Here is a 21,814-nt window from a genome sequence, read left to right on the forward strand (position 1 = left end):
CTCTCAGGATCACATTCATGACACTTTTGAGGCTGTTACTCCTCAAATGGGCATTTTATCACCAGCTATGACACACTTAACTCAATTAACACCCTGACGTTACCTCATATACCCGTCCCAGAGCCAAAAGTGATGCCTCCTCTATTAAAAGACCTTCTGTAATGCTTCCTTAACGGACATGCAAATGTCTCGTATGTGTTATAAATACTAACTAGCGACACCAGAAAGCAGGCCTTGTCACTTCTACGATGGGATGTAAGTAGGAGAATGCCACGCAGCAACAATCACAAACACTCTGGGGACAAGAGGGGAACACACAGCAGAGGTGATAACGGCAGATCTGTCCCATAGAAAAGACAAAGAGACTAGAAGTGTGATAGCCCCTGTGCAACCCATAGAGGACCCCTCCCTTAAAACTTAGCTCAACAGAAATGCGTTGAATTTATGCGCAGGAGGAGTGAATGCATAACTCAATGTAATGGCTTGTTAACAGTGGAAGAAGTGAGCGGGGCTTTCAAGTGGGATATTAAGCAGCTGTTTTTCGCCAGTGTAGCCTGAGTAAATCAGCAAAATGGATCCCCTGCTTGGTGTGTGACTTTTATTAATGGAATGATTTGGGAATATAAAAGCTCTCTGAAGTCCCCCCCCCATTTACTGAAAGGTCCCTGATTGATTAGGTAGCCATGTTTGGTGTTGATTGTACATTACAATCATAAAGCAATGCTTTAGCATCAAATTAGCCACCAAGTCTTGGGTTGCGACTTATTACAGGGGTCAATAAACATGTCATCAGGAAAACTGCTAATGTGATTCATTTGGAAATAGAAACAGGCCCCCCATGTCATTGAAATGGTAGGTGTATACTGTAAATACCTGAACCGGAGTGATTTATAGCACTGCAATTAAAATAAACTATCACATACTGCACGCAACCAAATAGCTTTTTTGTCATCATTACAACGAATTTAAATGAAAGCCAGTGTGTGTGTGTGTGTGTGTGTGTGTGTGTGTGTGTGTGTGTGTGTGTGCTGTAAAATTTCATTTATGTATGAATTAAAATTAATACATTATTGAGATCCAAAATACCCGTACACAAGATACAGCACAGCCACAAACAGTTCAGCTTGCTTCAGTCTAATTTGATCAGCGTAAAATCTTTGTTTGAAGAAGGAAGCAGCTGAAGACATATGGAAGATTGATGAGCAACCAGATGTCTGTGACAGCTCTTTTGATGTTCACAGCGGTTAAGAGGAGCCATTGTGAACTATTTGATGTTCGGTTACTTTTCAAGTCAGCAATCACAACATTTCAAAGCAGCAGTCTCAGGAAACGACCAGATTAAAAATTTCTTGACATAAATACAAATGGCGGTGTTGAGGAACACCTTTCTGACTTCAAAGAGGGGTCTTCTCTGAATATCAACCATACTGACTCTATGACTTAATTAGACAAAAAATCAACAGAATAGAAAACACAGAAAAGAAAACTGTGCACATATTGAATGATAATATGCAGAGTTTTCTCTACCATTACAGTACGGCTAAGCTGCAGCAATGAAGCATTTTACTGTAGATTAAAAACTAAACTGAAGAAGCCAGTGTTTTTTATCTATTTATTCAGAAATAAGCTTTTTTTTTTTTAAAGTGGGGGAGTCGTTGAGTTGAGTGCATCTGTAATTTCAACAGATTTGTTTTGCACATTTTTGACCTATTTTCTCAGTATTAGAAGATATAGGTCAAAAATTATGCAAACACCAGCAGATAACAACTAAGCCCTCCACAAAGCTAAGGACAACCCTCATATATCATTTATACTCAGTTCCTCCAGTTCAAAGACTTCGACAAAGCAAACAGATGTAGGTTCTATAAGTGTGCAGTTAAACATATTCATATGCTGTATACAACATTATAAGCTACACTTACTGTCCACGTGACCTGGATGGCTGTGGGACTCAGGACAACTGGGTTGTGTAACCGAACAATGACCTCTCCGAGCTCCTTCTGAACATGCCGGTGGTCAACACCCTGAGCCGGAGGACTTATATCTACAAGAGGGAAAGAAAGAAATACAAGAAAACAGGGAAAAGCAGTGAGCAGGAGCATGTGTGTACATCTGCCAGGCAAATAAAAAACAGCTCTAACTAAAAAATTGACTCTTGTCTGCTTGGTTTTTGCAGAGCTGGTTCAGTTTCTCAATACGGGGCTAAGTGGAATGATAAAAGAATGGCTGAATACACCAAATCGGATAAAACAAAGACACTTGGTGATCCTGACTTTGTTTCAAAAAGAGCAACTTCATCTGCATTACAATGACCTCCTTCAGTTTTATATTATTTCACGTGTCTAGTGAAAATAGAAGAGTTCAGCTAACACAGTTCACTAAATGTGTGGCTCGTCTTCAGTTACTGCGACCTGACTGAACAACCGCATCAACAAATGAACTCCGAATGCGAGACTCCCACAAATATTGGATGTAAGATGAATGGACTCCATGACACTATTTTCCAGCTCATTTCCCATTTTGCACATGCATGTGTTTCAAGTTACAGGCAATAAAAAACTCCAGTGCAGAAGATACCGAGTGCGGTTGAATAAAGTCACATTTTGAGTTATTTACTAAAGGAAAGCAAATAGCTCCAGAGAAGAAATTATATTTAGAAAAAAAAAAAGGTTCATTCAGACACTCCAATGTAGTCATGAATCATAGCCTGCACTTTCAGGGCAAGACAGGCCAAACACAGTTACAAAGAAGTGAAAAATCTATTCATCATCAGTGCACGACATTGTCAATAAACACATCTATATATCATCTCAAGACCTTCACCTCACCATGAAGAAGATCTGCTGCAGTTCACATTCACTCTCCTTTTTATGAAGAATTCACTCTTGGCTTGGCTATGACAGTGCTTGGCCAAAGGTTGCTTATTTATTTATTTTTTTCTGCGAGGGACTTATCGTATCAATGTAATCTGGAGACTGCGGTCTGTCCGGTACCGTAATTAAATCTTCTTTGGGTTTGGAGGCAGTCATTTTCTCCTGTTATGATCATTAACATAGCAGGGATAGCTCTAACTCGCTTAGACCATCCAAAAGTAGACATGCTTATTTTACATAATTGCTTAAGTGTAGCCTTAATGAGCTGGGCTGAGATGGAGAATTTGACCTCTGGAAAGTTCTACAGTGTTTCAGTGGAGCTATTCACTGCAGATTGCTGAGAGGGGATGATAAGTGTCACACTTCAAAGCCGAGCACAGTGACAGTACATTATCAGGAGAAACAGAAATTGCACTCAACAACAACAACAACAACAACAACAACAACAACAATCGCAGCAACGACAAAAACCACCCCGACATAACAACAGTGCAGGTGATTTCAATAGCAGCTGCTGTTATAAGAAAAATTCCTGTCATATCAGTATTACAGCATACCTTGTGTTCTGACAGGATCTGACATGGGACTGGGGTCGCTGAGGCCCTGGCTGTTGACCGCTCGGACCATGAACAAGTAGATGGTGTTGGGACGAAGACCTCTGACAGTAAACTGCGTGGTTTTAATGTGATCTGCTACTGTTTGCCAGCTGTTGCTCACTGACTGACTGCAATGACAGAAAAAGGGAAAATTTCCATTATTACACATTGTCTTTGTATGTAGAATAGATAGAATAAAAATAAAAAATATAGATCTATAAAAGGAGGGGATCATCAGCATAAAGATGCACTGATTGTGAATACCAGTGTTTGAAATTTGGCTTTTAGATGATGTAGATGATGTCTTTTTTAATTTAATTTAAGTTTCAATTTAATTTTGTTTGTAAATCTACCACATCATCCTGAGATCCAGGAAAGTAAAAGTTTACTGGCAACCAAAAGCGTCTACTGATCTAACTGTTTAATACCTGTTGATCCATTAATCCTATCAATTCATATAAATAATTGGTGTAAATTGCAGGTTGTCATCTTTTTTGGTCATCAGATACTACCTATTTGGATGTTTTAGAGGCTCCGAAGTGAATGTGGAAACACTGTCATCTTCTACAACACTGATTCACCAGCAAAACTCATCGAGTTGGATCAGTGACAGTGGATGGGCACACTGGGTTTATGTTCAGTTAATGATAGATTTCACCAAAAAAGTCACTTTTTCTTCAGTTTTCACAGTTTGTATTATAATAACCCTCAACTTTAAGCTGAGCTTTTATGAACATCTACATGATCAGTAAATAAAATATAGGAAAATACATGATTTACATTGAAAAAGTACAAAATATAGAGAATAATATGAGAATAAATGGTGATAAATGACTTACGAAAGGTTAAATAGAGAGGAAAATTCATTTGGGACCTAACACATAAGTGGCACTGGGTCTTTATGGGTTAAATAAATGTCCTCATTCGATAAACAGCATAATGCAAAAGATATATTGGATACATTAGATAGATTAATAGATAGATAGATTGGCGGGATTTATACATGTTTGGGCTTTTTCTTTTTTTTTTTTTTAAGTAAAGCTGTCAAACTCTTGTACCCTAGAGAGAACAAAAATGGATTTCTGTGTCTCAAGCAAAAAAAGAAATCAAAAGACTTTATCACACTATGTTTTATACAAATTTAGAAAATATCAGATAAACACTGACTATTGCCGTTGCTGAATGTCCGACAGCCCGATGACAATCAACAAGGACAATTTGGCCAATTCTCATGTTTAGCTAATTCATCAGCCCATCCTTAAATGTCACTAATGACTGTTCAGGGAAATTTAGTCAAATTTAATGGTCAAACAAACCTGAAGGCCTCAATGACAAATGAGGAAACAGGTGATGCTCCGGCCATCCCAGACTGCCAAGACAAGGACACGCTGTTCTTTGTAACATCTGTGACCTGGGGCTTAGATGGGGGGCCTGGAAGCTCATTTTCATCCTGATTCTTCATGACCACCACTCCGCCAGACTCTGAATAATGACAGAAGGAAACAGAACACGAGTCACTTCTTCATCTAATTGAGTAGACTGACGGGTTTGATTGTGACATGGTGCTTTCGCCGTACTGTACCTTTGACTTCTAAGAAAGCACTCCATGAAGTTTCACCGCTGGAGCTGGTTGCCACACAGGTGTAGATCCCAGAGTCTGAGAGCTGGAGACGGCAGAAGACGCAGCGTGAATGCAGAGTAAACATGTGCAAAACAGCCTCAACACAAAGAGTTTAATGGCTCTTCTAATATCATTAGTGATGGGATCATTTAATTTCACACATGCTAAAAGCAGCAGCAGTGACTGAATCGCAGTGATCTTCCTGTCGCTTCACGAAGCTGGTCCTATGCTGGCCAAATTGTATGTCATTTGTGAGTGCCTCAAAGTGCTGACGCTAATTTCCTAATGAATTCCATTTTCTACTCACCACCCTTCCATCACTTTTCCACTCCCACTCCTTATTTCCCCACTGTCCTGCCGACCACAACAAAGCCAGGCTAATTAATTTAGGGTGGGCTGCTCGAACCCCTGGACCGATGACAGCTGGCTTGTCTCTCCATCCCTCTTAGGAACGTTGCTTGTTTGTTAGGTGTTTTTTTTTTTTTTGTCCCCATGCCTTTGTTCCATTTATTAAATAATACGTCAGTGGTCTGCAGCTTTGTCAAGCATAATAGATATTCCGTGGAGGCCTCAGAGTGAAGAAAGGATGCAGGGCCTTTAAATTTAATCTACTCTAATGTGAACGTGCATGCACATGTGTGTCTTTAAGTGCATATATGTTTCTATCCTACAGCTGGAGTTCATCCAAGTGGTCCAGCTGAGCCCTTCTGACATGCCACTAAGTGAAACAATAAAACAATTTCTAAAAAAAAAAAAAAAAAAAAAAAAAAAAAATCAATACTGCCTATTAATCTTTTAAGGCATAATGGATTCTGTTACTTATCAAAGACAAAGTCTGAGTGACACTGTGATCTTGAAATAGGACTAATGTAATAACAATGAGATGTGTTTAGTGGATCTACCAGCCCAACACTTGGAGGAAATAACAACAAAAGGCAGTTACTTTGCATTTTTGGCATTGGACTCAAAGTAAACATTCAGAAGATAAAAAAAATATGGCATTATTTTGAATCTCTCCTGTGTTTTGGTGTCATTTACCTGAGTCCTGCCTGTGGTCTGCATTAGTTTTAGAGACATACAAACCAGGATTTCATGGTAAATTTAGAAATAATCTCAGAAACTCTGCACATTCAAATTGCCATGAAGGTTGTTTAAACAGCAAAGTTCATAGTTTCCTTACTTTCATTTGTTTAAATACACACCTATATCTACCTTTACTTTCTTGCTCCATAATGACTGAATTTTTAATAATTAAATGCTATAATCATAAAAATATGTCTATTATAAAATCTCATATTCGGCCAGCTTCACTATAATCTTCTACAATATATCTCCAAGTCCCTGTGTGATCATTTTCAAGGTGCTTTATGGCAATTCTTTTAATATCTAAGAACTAAATTCCTATTAAATATGCATCCATTCTGTGGAAGTGATGTGAATATCTTAAAAGTGGTCAAGTGCACAGTAAAATGGCCTTAAACAAAATGTAAAACACACCGAATCGAATCAAATTGAATCAATCGAATCGAATCGAATCTGTATAAGGTACCATCACAGTGGCCATATGAAATGTGGGCTAATAACCTTTAACTAACATAGAGTCGTGGAAAAAATTATTAGACCGTTAAAAGTCATCAAAAACAATGGTTATGCAATCAAGTACTAATTCCTGTGTGTATCATTTGACTAAAACAGACAGAAAAGAAAACATGGAATACCTAAAAGCACTGATTTTGTCAGTACAATGCCATAGATATTGATGTAAGAACTGAAGTGATTTTGGTTATTATCAAGAAAACCATGGAAAATAGCTAGATATCAGCTCTGAAATTAAACCCTTATGAGCTATTTTTGTTTTTATCATTATATTTGTCCAAACAAATGCACCTTTAGTTGTACCAGGCATTAAAATGAACAAGAAATTGAAGAAAACAAGGGCTGGTCTAATAATTTTTTCCGTGACTGTACACTCTTTCTGCAGGATACAAAATGTTGCTGATTGTAGATCTACCTCTATTCAGTTCCTTCCCTTTGTTGTACATATTTACAAACCCACTGTATTCATTGTTAATTCAAATATGTGTCTGTCCTGGAAGATGAATCCCTTCTCTGTGCCTCTTCCTAAGGTGTCTACCATTTCTTTTTTCCTATTAAATTGTTTATTTGGGTATTTTTCCTCGATAAAACCAAGGGCCAAAGGACAGAGGTATGTTGTATTCATTGTATTGATTTGTGATATCAGGCTACATATAAAAACCTCAAATGAACTGATATTCTTTGGCAGAATTACAAAATAATATACTGTGATAAATAACAATATTGAATGACTTGCACAACTGCATGTATCTGTAAAACTGCAGTACATGGCAGTAATAAAACAAGTGACTAAAACTAAAGATCAGTTAAATGTTTCACCTTGATGTTTTTGATCTGCAGACTGCCCAGCTCCTGCAGGGACATCCGGGGGTCCTTTCCTAGCAGACTGTTCCCGTCCTTTAGCCAGCTGATGGAGGGGATGGGGTCTCCTGATGCCTGACACTTCAACAGTGCCACACTGTCCACCCCCAGTGTCTGATTGGATGGACCCTGGCGAATAATGGGTGGTGGTCTGTCTGTAAGCACTGTAAGACACAATAATTCATGTTAGCATTAGCATTCAACAGCATTTTGAACTTACAATGGATGCAGAAGTAAAAAAAAGAACAAAAAAAAAAAACAAAGGCAATGGCTACTTCCACAGAACTGTGGCAAGAAACATCAGTTTGTCTATTGCCACAGAGCCAATCAAATGTTAGCATTTGTACTAAAGCCAATCATGGATACTGTTCCATGAACTCATTATCCTCTTGTTGCCACAATACAGTGGTCATATACAGCGTATACTTCAGTGCATCCTTTTGAGCATTTTGCTACCACAGTACTGTGGCAATTGATGAAAGAAATGACAGATCAGTGATAGTATATAGTATAGAATAGGAATTATTTTTCTAAATGCGCTATATGTTGTTTTAAGGTGTTCTTTGCTCTGTGCAGTCAGTGAGTCTGGAGAAGGTGAGCGGAGCTACATATTAGATGCAGCAGTGTGCTGATTGACTTCTCAGTTCTGTATCAGTTCAGTGTATTGAGTGCTGTGCTCTGAATTCTGCACTCTGAACGTTGTCCCAGTGGCTGATTTATTCCAAAGTCGGATTTACTTACCGTTCCCCCCCGTTTGAAAATCTTCAGGAGAAAAAAAAAAAAAAAAGCTTCTTTGACCAGGAATTGAACCCAAGTCTTCCATAGCACAGTCCTATACATTACCAAGTGAGTTAAATCTCCACTGGTTGGAAATTTGACCTATTTGCTATATTACCCTGGTACTTTTCGGGACGTAACAAGTTACCAGTCTAGACATGATATAACGAGGGTGCTGATTGACTCTGTGGTAATAAACATACCGATATTTCGTGCCACAGTACTGTGTCAGTGGCCACTTTGAAACAAAAATGTAGGTCTGACAATAAAATAACCCAAGTAACAGTATGTAAAACACACTAGTGGTGGATGTGAGTATTTATCATAAAGTAACCCTTTTTCTCTGCAGGTCATGTAATTGCACCACAGAACAATGACTACATCCTGTATTTCCAGGAAGCAGGGAGAGAAAAGCTGAGTAGTATTTTATAGTTTCCTTGATGTGGCAGAGGGATGCTAAACAGTTTCCAGTTACTGCCTGGGTAACCTTATTTTTATACACTATGCTAGACTCTGTGGTACACTTTGGCACTAAAGCTCCTGCCTATTGACTCAGTGTGGTTCAGATAAATACTTCATTATGTGCAGTGTGGGGCACATTCAAAGGTGAATTTTGTCGTCTAAATGTTACTGAAACCACCTCATGATAACCATATGAGGTACAAAAAGGGAGCAGAATTAAATTTTTAACAAGAAATTACAAAAAAAACAACCTATCTATATGGATTTCTAGTTTCCCTTTATAAGAATTCAATTTACATGAGCAAATTCATTTGTTGTAATTTGCCAAAAAAGCCTGTGGGTTTTCTCTATGAAATAGTGGGTATGTCAGAGGTGTTCAGAGTTAGCACTCTCGCACACAGGCAGTTTATATATTTAGAGTTGAATAATGTGGAGTCCCCCTGGCATCGCAGAACCCACATTAATTAGAAGGTATGGATTAATGATGTCAGACCTGCAGGGGCTAATTACCAAGTCTACCTCTGTAACCTTTCAACACATTATCACACCCTCATTTCCACCGTTACTTTCTCTCTAGCAGCTACGTTTGACAAAAGGAAGCGTTTCTAAGACATACACTTTTGCCGTCTTGGTCACCCTATGCCTTGGGTCATGTGAGCTGGATTATCTACCACAAGCCAAATGTAGTACATCAATCTTAATATTACGATTTTACTTATTTTCTTAGTCTGGTGGAATGTTAGTATTAACGGGAAATGCCAGAATATGAATCAAAAATCCTAATCTTAATAATAATCTGAGCCACATTGAGGATTTAGAGCAGCAGGGCTATATGAGCCGGGGCTTCCATGTGCTGTATTTTATCTCATGAACTCCATTTACACTCTCTTACATCTGCATCTTGAAAGAAGAGGAAACCTTTCTCACTGCTACACAACCTGAATTACTCTATGAATTGTAGCTTTTTTACAATTTGCTTCACCAAGAGACACAAAGCGATACTTATTTTTAACAGAGACACATGCAAAAGACGGTTTTATATCAGGATCAGGGACTGGATGTGTCTGATGTATGCGTTGATGGCATGTAGGAGTGACAGAGGGAGGAGGGAAGGCTCGACTGAGGCCTTGGGTCTCTGGATCAGGAATTTCTCATTACAGATCTCCTTGAACTCCGCAGACTGTTGTCGGGGCTCAGGGCAGTAAATCACATGAAGACTGCAGCAGGTGTGGCCATGACCTCACCCTGGCCCTCCTGTACTCTTCCCTCCTCTCACTCCTTTCCTGTTACACCAGTCTAATGCCTATCCATGCGCTTCATCGCAGATTTTCTCACCTGGCAGACTTGTATCTTACACTGAAGATGACACATATAGAGAAAAAACAAATCCAATTTCACTGTTAATGAGCAAATTTGGCTGAGTTATGAAGTATAATTCAGTGACGGTTATGGAAAGGCCAGTTTACATGAGCAGTTGGACTATTCCTGTTTCAGACTGAACATTGAAAAATTGTCACTGTGGTGCTTTTAATCTTTGTGCTAGCAGGTACTTCAGCAGGCATTCAGACGGTCGTCTATCTTGCCATCACAACAGCTGAACAGATTAGATGCCCCCACACCTTGGTAAGACCACATATTTCATTCAAAAGAAAACCAATGTCACTCAGTCACTCAATCATGCTCCTGCCTTTGCCTTTCTCTCTTTCACATGTTCACCGGCTTGCATGGACACTTACACCTCGCCCACTCGCCCAAACGGCTGATCATTAAACTTGAAGAAAAGCAAGGGCAAGGCTTTATTTCTTCTCCAAAACGAAATGTAGAAAATTTTAATTAAATTGTGTCAGGACAAAAATGAAACACAGCCGGGACTGCAAAAACACAGAAACTGAAGGTCATGGGCATACCGCTGCTGAATTTATTCCTGCACACGGAATAACCAAAGATGAATTTGTGGCTGCGTGCCCGTACTTTTATAGGTGGTAAAAGGACAAAGTCTCTTTAAATGAAACAAGGCATGAATTTTGTCTAAGTTAAAGTATAAAAAACTAGAATTTCATATTGCAAAAGTTGGTACAATGAAAATTAGTCCTTTGCTGAAGGGTAAATATCTAAATATACATTGACTACATATCTGTGTTTATATATGCACATGCACCAGTATCACCATGTTAGCAGTGTGCTGGCATAGAAGGAGTTACACGTCAGTTTTCCCTCACCATCTGTGACCTCCAGTTGAGCCTTGGCGAGGATACTGCCTGCAACGGTCAGAGCCTGGCAGATATAGTAACCAGCATCTGCCCGCTGCACAGATGAGATGGTGAGGTCTCCACTGGGCGACACTGAGAATCGACTGTTGGGCTGCTGGGGTTGGTTTGGAAAAAGCAAATTCTGCAAGAAGAGGAACAAACAGGCAATTAGTGAGAACATGGAATCGGTACAACCTGGAAAAATGACAAAATGTTCACATTCCACACACACACTCATGCACTGTACAAACACAGATACACACAAATCACACTATTACAGCTTCAGCATGAACAATCACATCAATCACTTGGTTAACCGACTGCACAGCATGTATACAGTTTGATGATTTGGTTTTTTACTTGTTCTTGGGCCAAGCCAGAGGCTCCATAATGTTATGAAGGTTACTTTTGATCGTGTTGGCTTCATGACCATTTTCCTTTCTGCTTCAATTACACATTGGTTTTGAATGGCTCTTTACCCCATTTGAGGAGAGTTTATACAAAGACAAAACAGTTAATCTTTAGAATACCTTAAGTGGAAGGACGGATCAGTTATGTTTATTTTAGAGTAAGTGGGAGGTAAAATTCAATGTTACTCGTAAAAACTATCCTACAAAATAATGACTGATGACATTGACAAAACACTAAATCTATCTTGCTGTCAAACACAAGCTATTTCTTCTATTATTCATATTTTTTCTTGTGTGATCCCCAGGGTAACTAGCAAATACATTAGCAGGATTTGATTATTCCTAATTACTTTAATGCAACACATCATGTTGTTTTTTCAAATTAGGCTCTATGCATCTCCACTACATAAGAGACGTCCATTAAAGCTCAAGTGCAACAGAGGCCTTTCTATCATTTAATTACAGTTCTTAATTACCTTTAATTTGTACTCTCAACACTTTCGTACCTTTTTTTTTTTTTGAGTCAGTGCATGTTTATACGACGGGGGAAGCATCAATAAACTCAAGGACAAACACGGAAGCTGAAACGGTGAGGACGTGCAACTGCTTGTACGAAGCTGTTTCACTTCAAAAGCAACATCTTTAATGACAATATGTGAAATAAACCAGATACAGCCAGTTCAATCTCAACAAGTTTACAGCATTAGTCAGTATTACTGAGTCACACGCTTTAGGTCGGGCACTAGCAAAACAATAAATGCTGGTAAGTATTTCAACAAGTGTTTGTGTGAGCTGTGTCACACTACTATTCAGTATTTTCTGAAAACTTTGCTGTAATTGTTAGCCTGCAGGGCATGTGTGTGTATGCGTGTATGTCTGAAACTTAGCCAGAGCTGAATCATATCTCTGGCTCATCTACAAGCCCCAGCAGGCTTCCTAATTGGCAGTGTTGTTGAGCGTTGTGAGGACACCCAGGTATTTGAATGGGTTATCTGCTTGAGTGAGGGATAGGATCGGTCTTATCAGTGCAGGGTCACGGGAAGCTGATTAGCACATTGCCAGGCACACTGTCGTTTGTTGGCTCCTGAGAACAAAGGTGTATCTGTTCGACTGCAGTAAAGATACTGATAGCGGAAAGTGTCGTTGAAGCGCTGCGAGTGTGTAGATGTGTGTGTGCGCGTGGGCGCGTGGGGCTGGAGAATCATAAGCACTCAGCAAATGTGCGCACAGCCAAGGGAATCCAAACAAAGTGTTGAGTGTTGATAACACTTAACATAGAGAAGATAACGGAAGCAGTGCAATGCATTTCTACTTGTAAGAAGCAAGTATGAAGTGGGTTTGTTTAAGAGACGCTGGTTGTTTTGTCTTACCTGACTTCCCTCCTTCTGCCAGAAGACAGCAGGCTGAGGGTTTCCTTTGGTCTCGCATGGAAAGGTGGCAGTGCGACCCTGAGCAACAATTTGGTCCCTTGGGCGGATGACAAACTGCGGGGCAGCTGGAGTCAAAGGGCAGAAATGACCGAGTTAGTCGAGGGATGGCACATAGTGAGAGCAAACATTAGGGCAGGAGTTTATCAGGGATTTGGGATTTCAAGCAGAAAACAAGCAAAATACCACATGGTCAAATCAAAATGGGAGTGCTGTACAGAGCTTCCATGCAGCATTTTATTTGTCTTTCTTTCTCATGGTTCTGAACGGAAGAACACCAATGACTAGTATGACTACCACTGCCATGGTAACCGGGCTGGCCATTCATCCAGGTAAGGCTGGGGCTGAATGAATGACAGTCACATTCGCATTCACACAGGGAAGCGCCTTGGTCACAATGGCATTTAGATCTGAGACAACACACCCATGCCCTGAAAACATCCAGACTATGAACAGATATAGACGTACTTGGTTAATCATGTCAGTCATATATAACAGTTCAGATCAGAAGCAGCTCAGCACTTCTGATCAAAGATGTATCAAAAGGCAACGTGAGATAGAAGAAACTTTGTGTTTACTCCACTTCAAGCCAACAGCTCTCAGTCAAAGAGAGAAGAGGCTTGAAACCCTATGACACTCAGTGTGAAGTTTTCTCGGTCAATATTCACTAGTCCATCAAAGGCCAGACCAGTTGTCACTCACTTCGACTTAGGACAGAATAAGACATTTCTGACTGACAACTGACAGATGCGATTCACTAATGAAAACTGCTATGCTTAGATGCTAGACACAAGTGGTGCAGTATCTCATCTGTGGAATATGTGGGCACTCCCTGATGGCATGCTTCCACATTATCATTTCCTGGCGTCTTCAAAAAACATGTATCAAGATTTTAACAAGAAACCACTCATAAATCAGATAACAGCATAAAATGGATAAGAATAAAATGAAGAGTAATTTGGAATTTGTTCCTATTAATGGTATCATTCAGAACTCTCCTCCAGGTAAATTTAATAAATAAAAAAGGATTAAAGAACTAAATCTTCATCCTTGCTACATTATATTAATGTATTATAAGTGTCTAGAAAGCAACCCAAAAAATACAACACACTTATCTTTAGCTTTAACTTTAACCTGAAAAATCCCAAGATATGACAACAACTGTTTCTTTTTCTTTTCTTTCTGTGGTTGTGTTTTGTTTAATTTTGTCTTTTCTTTCAAGGTGGGTGGGAAGGGATAATGGCTTATTATAGTTCATTCATAGAAGCCATTTAGGTTAGATTAAAATTGTTGCTCTCAGGATACACTGTATAAAGACCACTGTCTACTACCTTTAACTGGAACACATGGAAATATTGTACATGTTAGATATTACCATGTGGGTATGAAAATCCAATAAAAATATTTATTAAAAAAAAAAAAAAAAAAAAAAAAAAGACAACAAGATGTTCTTTGCAGGAAGAAAAATCATTTCTGCTACCATGCTAAAATTAAGTAATTTCAGATAATTGTAACCATTTCCTTAAAAAGATTGAGGTGGGAAGACATTTTCTTAACACAAACACAATAAAAATATGTAGGTATTTACTTGACTGCTGTATAATTTTATGACTGATCTGAAATGTAACATCTTGCACTCTTTCTGTTTCTTTTGATTTCTTTGTAAGTCCTTTCACTGACAAGCCAGCTGGTTCCAGTAAGGCCAAACGCTTTCCATTTGGCTGGTTTCTCCATGTAATCCCCTTTTTGGGGGTGTGTATTTTGTCAAAGATACACACAGTTGGGAATGGTACAGATGGCTACAGATTTACTGTCTTCCCATTTGGCCTTCTGCAGCTTGGATATCTCGTGGCTCTCACAATGCTGGGCCTGATACAGAGCTCCTAAATCATGCTTTGGCAAGGACTCAGTTCCTTCCGTTCTCTTCCTCTGCTCTGTTCCATCCCACATGCTGCATTACGAACCGTCAAAAACATGTTTTAACACCTTACCTAAAAGTGTTGTTCTCCTCTTAAACCAACACAAATTCTGTGTACTCACACTTTAATTTAACCCAACACATTTTTCAAGGTATAAGTTATGTTGTTTATATGGAAGATTTCTTGCACTAAGGTGTCAAAAATCAAGTGCAACTACTTTTAACTATAGTTGAATGGAAGAAAAACAAAACTGTAAATTATCATTATCATATGTAATGACCTGGCATCAGGAGACTTGATACTGTTTAAGTGTAAATAATTACAAACTTTTGTATTATTTCAGCTGTTTGATTCACTGATAACAAGTCCAAACATCTTGTGTGTCATTTTTAATTATGTCTGTGGTCACATCCATCTATATGACTCTGTATGACTAGTTTTTGCTTGCCTATCTCCCTCTGATGACCTACGATCAATACCTGCAGTGGTATTTTTGCCTTTCTAATGTTACATGTGTAAGCGAATTAGGACATTTGAAAGGAATGTGCATGAGATGAGTTGTAGAAAAGGAAAGAGAGGTCCACACAAGGAGACATAGATCAAAATCCCAATGTGTGACAGTCTCACAACTCGGCTTGAGGCTAACTAGCACTGGCCGTATTTTGGTTCAGAGACCCTTAATGACAAGTGAGAGGCTCCTTCCTGTCCCCTCATAAGCCAACACATGATCAGGCCCCCCATATTTAATTCATGACAAGTCACATCTGCCTAGTTTAGAGAGGGCTCGGCATTAAACAGAAGTCAGGGTGAAAGAACAAATGGACAGAGAGACAGACGTCTATTCACCCCGGCACACAAACTCAGAAGCTTTTCTTTTTCCTTTAAATCCTACGTTCAATCATATTTTATTCAAAAGTCTACGGCAATTACTGTCTCTTCCCACAGGCAGACTGAATGTGTAATTTCCTCCATCTTCTTGGAAACTGACAGTTTGACAATTGTAGCACAGTCGCTGCTGTTTTGGCAACCAAAGTCCTGCCACTGAGACAGTGTCTAGGCTTTTCCGCCAGTCAAGCCTGTCTTGACACACACTTCTGCCATCTCTTTTCATGCCATGCTTTTTTTCCCTCCTCTACATTTCTTGCTCCTGAATTCCACATCTCACTGCTAATAAGAGGCACACCTTTCTCTCCAGACACCCATTTTCACTCTCTCTTTTCTAACAATTTAACATCTTAAGTGTATCGCATTGGGCTCTGCTCTGACCTTTCCCCGATCTATAGGGAAATAAAATGAGATTTCCAGCTCTGTGTCGGGGCTCAGGGAAGAACCTCATCCAAAACAAACCAATCTAATCTCTGTGGTCCAAAAATTCGCAGATGGCCTCAAGACTTGCAAGTTAAACATGTCCTAGACCATATGAGATTACAAAGTGTGAGACTGCCAGCCATTAGACGGCCAGCCAACTCGTTCATTGTATAGGAAAGGATCGATAGTCTATGCAGTTGCCAGTTCAACTCAAAAAACCTTGCCCCACCATACCTGAGAAATCATAGCTGTGGTGGCATGGTGTCATTGAAAACTACGCTACTTCAAACAGCTGCCACTAGAGAAGATGCAAAACACAAAGAGTCTTCGCAAAGACAGAACAGTGCTTATTAAGTATATTTTGCGGCTGTTGTTTACATACTGAAATTTAACCAAAGGAAATGTCAGAATAATTCATTTGCTACGACTCTGTCTACACTAACAGCATTTACATGTGTGCTCAAATTGATTGCAAGACAATTTTATTAAAACTGATATCTAAGCTAGTAAAAGCCATGAAATACAGTGTTACTGAAATTAGCACAGTTGTCTGCAGGGAGTATGCTGGGTAAATACTGCATTTAATCAAACCAGAGACCTGTTGTTATAGGCTATTGTGTTTAGAATGTTAGTAATCCAGGTAGAGCTCTCACAAGATTACATAAATAAACACAAACAGTAATCATAAGGGTACACAATATCACCTGTGTTAGTCAAATACAACATATTAAAGCATGATAATTGATTGTCAAGCAGCCAGATGCGGTAGTGTAAATGGAAAGAGCATGCACGTATGGAATCAAATCAGAAGGATGAGTACTTACCGACAGGGCGAGCTGGAGACACAACAATGGAGGAGTGGATATACACACACACATAAAAAAAAAAAGTCAAATTAAAAATTAAGACACAGACACACAAACATAAGATACAACAGAAGAAGAACAAAACAACATAATAAAATAGGACAAAAAGAAATCAAAGTCAGAATGAATGACATGTTGTGTTGGTGCCAACACATTTTTGGCACAGGATCAGCATGACAGACAGGATCCAGTAGCACAGGTTGTTCATTTTGTCGAGTGCAAAGCCTCTAAATAATGGGGCATACTGTTATGAGCGCCCCCTGGTGGTCAGATTTCTTTCCTTTGTGGGGAGGCCGTACTACTGGACCCTCTCTGCATTAATGAGATCTACAATTCTACAGGCGGTGTGTATTTGTAACTGCAAGGCGAGGGTGTGTTTATCAGTAGTGCTGATGGATAGAGCGGAAAAAAGAGGGCATGAGGGAAAGACAGAGAGCAGGAAATACTTCAAAAAACAAGTGAAGACAGTGTTTCGCCTTCTACTTCTGAGAACCCACAATACAACCTGAGGAGCTGGTGCAGGTACAGCGTTCTTGTGTTCCTGTGAGTCTTTTCAATAATGTAAAATGCTACAATGCTAACTCTCACAAACCCGAATTTGTAGATCCCCCACTTTATAAAAACTGAAAGAACAAGTCAACCCAGACCTCGCTTTTACCTTCCCGGGCACCCTGTGTTGTTTAAAGCGTTCCACAGAGACCTCTAATGCTTGGCTTTAATGGGAAGAAGAGTGGTAAAAGAAGGAAAATTAAGGTGAAAATGTTTTTATTAACCTTGCAAACCCCAGGTGTGAGGCTGCCGGTTTGCACCAGTAATCTGTGAAATGGCTTTGCTGACTGGGTGGTTACGGCGTTGTGGGTAGCGTGGCTAGCAGACCACCATGACGAGGGGGGAGAGTGGCAGAGTGTGTCTATGTTGCACTTGGAAATGTAAATAATTAAACAGATTCATAGACTGTCTACGTCTCTCTTAGCTGCGGGAGTCAGCATTCTGGATTTCCATTTGTGTCGAGGGAACCCTGTGGAGTGTACTGCCAGTCTAAACCTCATATTGGTACACATCGACTGTACGGTAGCCTTAGCGGTCCGTGACTTCTGTGTGCTGTATTATGTTATGTGCAGCCTATTAAAAATAACAAAGGACGCAGGTATGGCAGTTGTGATTTTACCTCTGACTGTAAGAGTGGCAGAGGCTTCCAGTTTGCCCACACGGTTTTCTGCAACACAGGTGAACGTGCCCTCGTCGCTGATGGAAGCCTTCTTCACTCTCAGCACGTAGTCGTCCTTGTCATACTTGATCTCGTACCTGTCAGGAGAAATGTTAACATCATGAAATTCAAGCTGCCTATTCATCAATACAAGAAGATACAATAAATTTAGATGAAACATTAACTATACGATGAATAACAAATGCTTCAGTAGGTCACCTTTGTCACTTAAGCTGTGGCCATGAAAAAGTGTATTTCCTACTGAAAAGGTATACACTACTCCAAAACACAAGTGTTCTCTCTGACAAATGGAGATGGCAAGAAGGAGGATCAATTATTCAACAATGACACGCAGCTCACTCAGAGATGTGCATTCAGCTGAAATGTTCCAAACATGTTCAATATGCATGAGGTGTCTCCGTGCGTGCGTTCCAACCGTATTCAGAGCTTTGTGCTTGTACATGTATACACACGCCTGATGTAGTAGACGCTCTCAAAAAAAATTAATTCCAGTAGTTAAATGTTTGTATATCACAAATATAACCATGCAAATGACTGTATAAGTGGCCAGTCCTGCATGGAACTGTATGGCGGTTTACAGGGGGATCATGTTGGTTTGGTTTGCTGCTTCAGATTGTAACTGAAGAGGATGCCAGCTTGATGGAGTGTGTGTGTCTGCGTGTGTGTGTGTGTGTGTATGTGTGTGTGTGTGAGTGTGTGTGTGGATGCTTTGTGATAGCGGTCTGTCAGACTGACAACCTTCTGCAGCACACAGTCTGTCACTCACAGACACAGAACACAGTTGAGATAAAGAGTTAAAAGGCCACTCTATTACAGCCTGACGTTATTTCCACACAATAAAAGCTTTCGTACAATTTTGCACATGATAATATGTTTCTATTGTCATAATGGCATGTATTTCAGTGCTACTAAATTGCTAAATTGTCATCTAACAACTATGAAAAACAGGTGCAGTAATGTTTGCCTATCACAAATCTCCTCATGGATCATGTTGAGAAAAATGAATATACCACCCTGTCAGCAATATGGGCATTTTATTTACTACCCCGCCCCCAAAGGGGAGGCAAGGGGTATTGTTTTTGGTTTGGTTTGTTTGTTTGTTAACACTCTAGCAGCAAAACTCTTGGTTGAATTCATACCAAATTGGGTTTATAGATTTCGAGTTGACCCAGAATAGACCTCATTACATTTTGGGAACAGTAGGTCAAAGTTCAAATTTTTTATGAATTTTTACAATCTTTTTTTTTCCCATTTACTTACAATGGGAGACATTCAAATGTCTGTAGCAGCAAAACTCTTGGTTAAATTCCTACCAAATTGGGTTCATAGATTGCCAGCGACTCAGAATAGATGTGGTTACATTTTGGAAAAGTAGGTTAAACTAAAATTTTTTACTGAATTTTTTAAATCTTTTTTTTCCCTCCCATTTTACTTATAATGGGTGAAATTTCAAATGTCTACAAAAACATCAATTTTGTTTCAGTTTACTTCAAACTTTGCACATATATAGAAGCAACTGATATGCTGACATCAGCACATGCATAGACATGATGACATCAGCTGGATTCATGCCAAAATAAACTACAATACATGCAAGGGGCGAGGTTTGTTGTGCCCTGCACCACTTGTTTAATCTGGGTTTCAGTTACATTTCAGACTTTACAAAACTTACAAAAAATAAACCAAAACAAAACATTATGGATGCAACTTAAAGCCCATTTTGCCACTAGATATACAAGTATGGATTCAAACCAATACTGGGAGATGGCAGGTGTTTGCATCATTACCCAGAGTTCCTACTTTAACAGTTTTCTTGCACAAGGTGCTGCAGGCCTCAAGTTTAGTATTTTCAACAGACAAGTACTACAACTAATACATTTTTAAGCCATGTCAATATTGTATTAGGGACATTTTAAGGAATTCAATTGTGATTATTGGATTTTAGACTTTTTAAGGAGTCTGCAGAAAATGTGTATATGCCACAGAGGAATTAATTAAGTTGCTAAGACTGTTGGCAGGAATATATACTTCTGCCACAGCCTGTTCACTTACTACTTACTATACACTGTTATTACTCTTTACACGGTCTATACTATTGTTCATTTATTCTACCATGTGTGATGACTGAATAAAACCATTCATTCGGTCATTCACTGTCTCATTCATTCATAATTGCATAAAGGTTTTGTTACTTGATACTTGGGAAACATTCAGTTTTGGTTTTGGGGGGAAAATCATGGTGCGGTTTATTTACAGTGATAAAGATATAGTGATATAGTTTCTGAAGTCACTTAGTATCAACAGTATGCTATGGCACATTTCCCCATAAGAGTGGGAAAGACCCCTGTGCTTGACCATCAGGTGTACCATGGCTGACTGCCGCTGGCAGCTGCAAAACTAATCTGTCCTGTCTATCCATGCCATGTTTTTTTCACCTGCTGTTATGACATTTCCTCAGCGAGCATTCAAAGGCAGCTTTATTGAGGCACATTCCTCAACTCTGACTGCCAGTTCCAGCTCTCCACACAGGTACTTAAGGAGCCATAATGATTATTTGACTGAGTCATGACTGAATGTTTTGTTCTACAGAGAGGGGATGTACAGTCCAGGTAATGGTGGGTACACGAATAAAGCACTTATTGTTAAAAGTGAATGAGAGGCATCTAAAGGAATGAGACAGCACCTATTGGAACAGGCCTGATATTGCATGAAAAACAAACAAGCTAATAGAAACAGTATCATCTCAGGTCCAGCCTACTTTCTTGGATGGGTTGCACAACATGAACTCTTGACATAGAGGGAGGGGGTTTGGAGATAAGTTAAGGTGACAGTTAGTGACAGGTTAGGGCTTGCGTAAAAACCACAACTTCTAATTCCAACCAACTGTAGATATGTGTAATGCGACTGTGTTAAGCTACCTGTCTTAATTAGCAGTCATCACTTAAGATAGATAACATATGACATAAAATACTGGCTTGTATTTCACCTCCAATTGAGTTTTGCTTGTAACTGCAAGTGTGGGTACCCTGATCCTTTACTTAAGATGATACTATACATGAAAGCATGTTTTTGGAGTTGTAAAAAGACCTGAAGTGTATGACCTAATTCAGGGTTCCTACAGGTTTCTGCAAGTTAAATTTAAGGGGTCATATTTTGCTAAACCCACTTTTATTAGTCTTTGGTACATTTATTTGTGTATTTGATGACCCTAGTAGTTAAAAAAGTTTGAATTTGAACCCTCCAGGTGCTGCAAAGCTATCTTTATATAAATTTTTTGGCAAAAATCGAGTGGATTTCTACAACCCGTCTTAATTCCTTCTTAATTTGTTACAATCTTATGGACTCATAGGAACACAGCAATTTTGTTCTGTAAAGCTGTTGCCTTGATGGGATTGATTTATTTGTCAGTTTTAATCTGAAATAACAAATTAAAACACCACAATTTTGTTGGAGAGCTCAGAAAAAAGGACCATATGATGACAAGAAAAAGCAGCAAAAATATTCTAAATCTGGCCTACACAGAGATTGATACTGATTTTTAAGTGGACCTTTATTAGAGTAAGTACAGTACAAAATATCTGAGTAACCTTTTCAGAACCTCAGTTGATTCTACATGAGTGC

At 39.2% G+C, this 21,814-nt stretch overlaps 1 protein-coding gene across 4 annotated transcripts in view; it reads right to left on the reverse strand.

Moving 5' to 3' along the window:
- robo2 (roundabout, axon guidance receptor, homolog 2 (Drosophila)) overlaps window positions 1–21,814 on the reverse strand; it is a 312,336-nt gene that overhangs the window by 47,633 nt on the left and 242,889 nt on the right. For 3 of the 4 annotated variants that reach the window (XM_030151656.1, XM_030151654.1, XM_030151653.1), the window contains exons 6-14: window positions 18,134–18,270; window positions 16,924–16,935; window positions 12,816–12,940; window positions 11,006–11,177; window positions 7,506–7,711; window positions 5,052–5,133; window positions 4,786–4,951; window positions 3,431–3,597; window positions 1,923–2,044 (exon numbers count right to left, since the gene is read on the reverse strand). In XM_030151656.1, the coding sequence (XP_030007516.1) occupies window positions 1,923–2,044; window positions 3,431–3,597; window positions 4,786–4,951; window positions 5,052–5,133; window positions 7,506–7,711; window positions 11,006–11,177; window positions 12,816–12,940; window positions 16,924–16,935; window positions 18,134–18,270 (1,189 nt within the window). The remainder of the gene's footprint in view (window positions 1–1,922; window positions 2,045–3,430; window positions 3,598–4,785; window positions 4,952–5,051; window positions 5,134–7,505; window positions 7,712–11,005; window positions 11,178–12,815; window positions 12,941–16,923; window positions 16,936–18,133; window positions 18,271–21,814) is intronic. The other variant, XM_030151657.1, reaches the window with a different exon arrangement.

This window comes from Sphaeramia orbicularis, chromosome 13 (assembly GCF_902148855.1).
Source record: "Sphaeramia orbicularis chromosome 13, fSphaOr1.1, whole genome shotgun sequence".
Classification (NCBI taxonomy): domain Eukaryota; kingdom Metazoa; phylum Chordata; class Actinopteri; order Kurtiformes; family Apogonidae; genus Sphaeramia; species Sphaeramia orbicularis.